The 2,467-nt window shown below is 29.0% G+C and overlaps 1 protein-coding gene across 1 annotated transcript; it reads left to right on the top strand.

Annotated features, from left to right (window-relative positions):
- The first annotated feature begins 589 nt into the window (after positions 1-589).
- LOC107869770 lies at positions 590-1,919 on the top strand. Its single transcript, XM_016716211.2, has one exon. It carries the CDS (start codon positions 1,388-1,390, stop codon positions 1,811-1,813), a length of 426 nt encoding a protein of 141 aa, XP_016571697.1. The 5' UTR covers positions 590-1,387; the 3' UTR covers positions 1,814-1,919.
- Positions 1,920-2,467: the final 548 nt, after the last annotated feature.

Here is a 2,467-nt window from a genome sequence, read left to right on the forward strand (position 1 = left end):
AATAAAAATAAAAATTATTTATAGGATAAAATGCATAATTAAGTAGATATGATACATAAATATATAATTTTAACTTTAAAATTTCAGATAATACTACTTTGGTCACACTAATTTTGGATATATGAGAATATAATTAATTAATTTAATATTTTTATTTTTATTCTACACTATTCTTTTCAAGCAATAAGTACTATGCAATCATATTTATGAAAATGATGTTAATTTGTCAATTCTCATGTATTGAGATAGTTTCCAAAAATGCATAATTAAGTAGATATGATACATAAATATATAATTTTAACTTTAAAATTTCAGATAATACTACTTTGATCACATAATTTTGGATATATGAGAATATAATTAATTAATTTAATATTTTTATTTTTATCCTACACTATTCTTTTCAAGCAATAGATACTATGCAATCATATTTATGAAAATAATGTTAATTTGTCAATTCTCATGTATTGAGATAGTTTTCAATGTATTGAGAAAGAGTAATAAAATAAAGATTTTAAATTTAAAATAAAAGGGACAACAATATATATAAAAAAAAAAATTACTTTATAGTGTGAATAAAATTTATTACTATTATGGCTACGTACTACTGTTGCTACACAATATTTTAGACGAAACACAAAGAATCCCATGGCCGTCCCCTACCCATTAAAGTTTAGATCTCATTTTCTATCTCCATATTTCTTCCTTTCGCTTCTTCTTTCCTTAACCCCCACACACATTTCACTTCCAATTATTGAATTTCACAACGTTCTCTTTCAAGTCTTTTAACCAGTCGAGACGATTTCGAAGAGTATTTGTTGCTAAAATAGAAGAAGTTTTCTGAAAATTCGCTTGAGATATAAAATTTTTGAGTATTTAGAAATGAACAGATACAAAAATTTAATTTTGATATCGTCTCCATTTTTCTTCCTTTACTTCTTCTTTCTTTAACCTACACGCGAGGTAGAACTTTCATTACACACTGGTGGATCTATTTTTGTTCATTCCCACCCATTTCACTTCCAATAATCGAATTGCACAACATTCTCTTTAGAGCCTTTCAATCAATTGATACGATTTCGGAGTCATTTTTGTTATAATTCAAGCAGTTTTCTAGAAACTCACCTTCAAATATAAAAGTTTTAGTATGCGGAGATGAACATATAAAAAAAACTAAATATTTTTTTCATTTTTAGTTTGATTGTTCTGTTTTGACTTTGGCATGAGATTTAACAAAAAATAGCTACGAGCTCAATCTTATTTGCATTGCTTGGATTTGAATGGACGGTTTTGTTTTTTCGATCCGCGGGAAGATATAGTTTGTGGTTTTGAATCATTTATTTTCATTTTCACTTCCAATCATATAATTTCTCTCATCGAAACAGAAATGACAACTCTTCAAAAGTTCAAGCTATTAGCTACACAATGTGCAGTAGCAGGAAGTCCAACTCGAAGCCCAACAACAAGTCCGGTCATTCACCTCCGCCGCCGGAAAACTCTTCGCATGCTCCTCAACCGCGGCAGCAGCGGCCGAAGTGATCATCCGCCGTCGATCGGCGATGATACTTCGCCGGATCGAATCTCCAGCGACGGAGATTCGCCGGAGAAAGTTAAGGAACTGGTCCGAAGTCATAAGCTCAAGGATTTGTTGGTTTCAGAGAAAGAATTTTCGCCGGAAAATGATGGTGCCGACGGTGGATCGGAAGTAAGGGGAATTGCCCGAGTCCGGTCAATGCGGCCGTTGTCGGCGACATTCCGGCGACGGCTGTTAAAGAGAGTTTGGCGACCAATGCTTGTGAGTATACCTGAATAATTAAATTGTAATGTACTATTGTATTTGTGCTAATAGTGGTTGTAATTAGAAAATAATAATGAAAGTTTTGAATTGATTTAATTTTAAATATTCCATTTTGGCTTAATTAGTGAATGACTGAAGTATTCCTCCATTTCAATTTATCCGAATTTCTTTCATTTTGATATTCAATCAAAATTAGATATTTTGATATAGAATATAAATTGGAAAAATTACACAAATACACAACTTATTATGTTTCTAATATTACAAAAAATTCCAACTTCCTAAACATATAAATTTATGTATAAATATTTATAAAAAATTATAATAAATAATTGACAAAAATTTATAATTTTAAAGATATATTGGTCTCAATGCTCAATTTTATAGCAAAATTTTTTAAAATCCATTCTAAAAGAATGACATTTTGTTAAATAAGCAGTTCAACTTAATTTTTAGTTTTATAATCATATAAATATTAATAAAAATTTTAGGACAACAAGTTTTAATTTTTTTTAAAAAAGTTTTCTCATTTTATATGTTTGAGATGTCTACATATAAGTAGGACTGTAGGAGTGTACATATCTATATAGAAAATAAAAAGTCATTCTCATTTCGTTGCTTGATGAATCGCATATGTTAGTTTTATAAATTTATACAATACTTTATCTA

Source organism: Capsicum annuum, chromosome 4 (assembly GCF_002878395.1).
Source record: "Capsicum annuum cultivar UCD-10X-F1 chromosome 4, UCD10Xv1.1, whole genome shotgun sequence".
In the NCBI taxonomy this organism is placed as follows: Eukaryota; Viridiplantae; Streptophyta; class Magnoliopsida; order Solanales; family Solanaceae; genus Capsicum; species Capsicum annuum.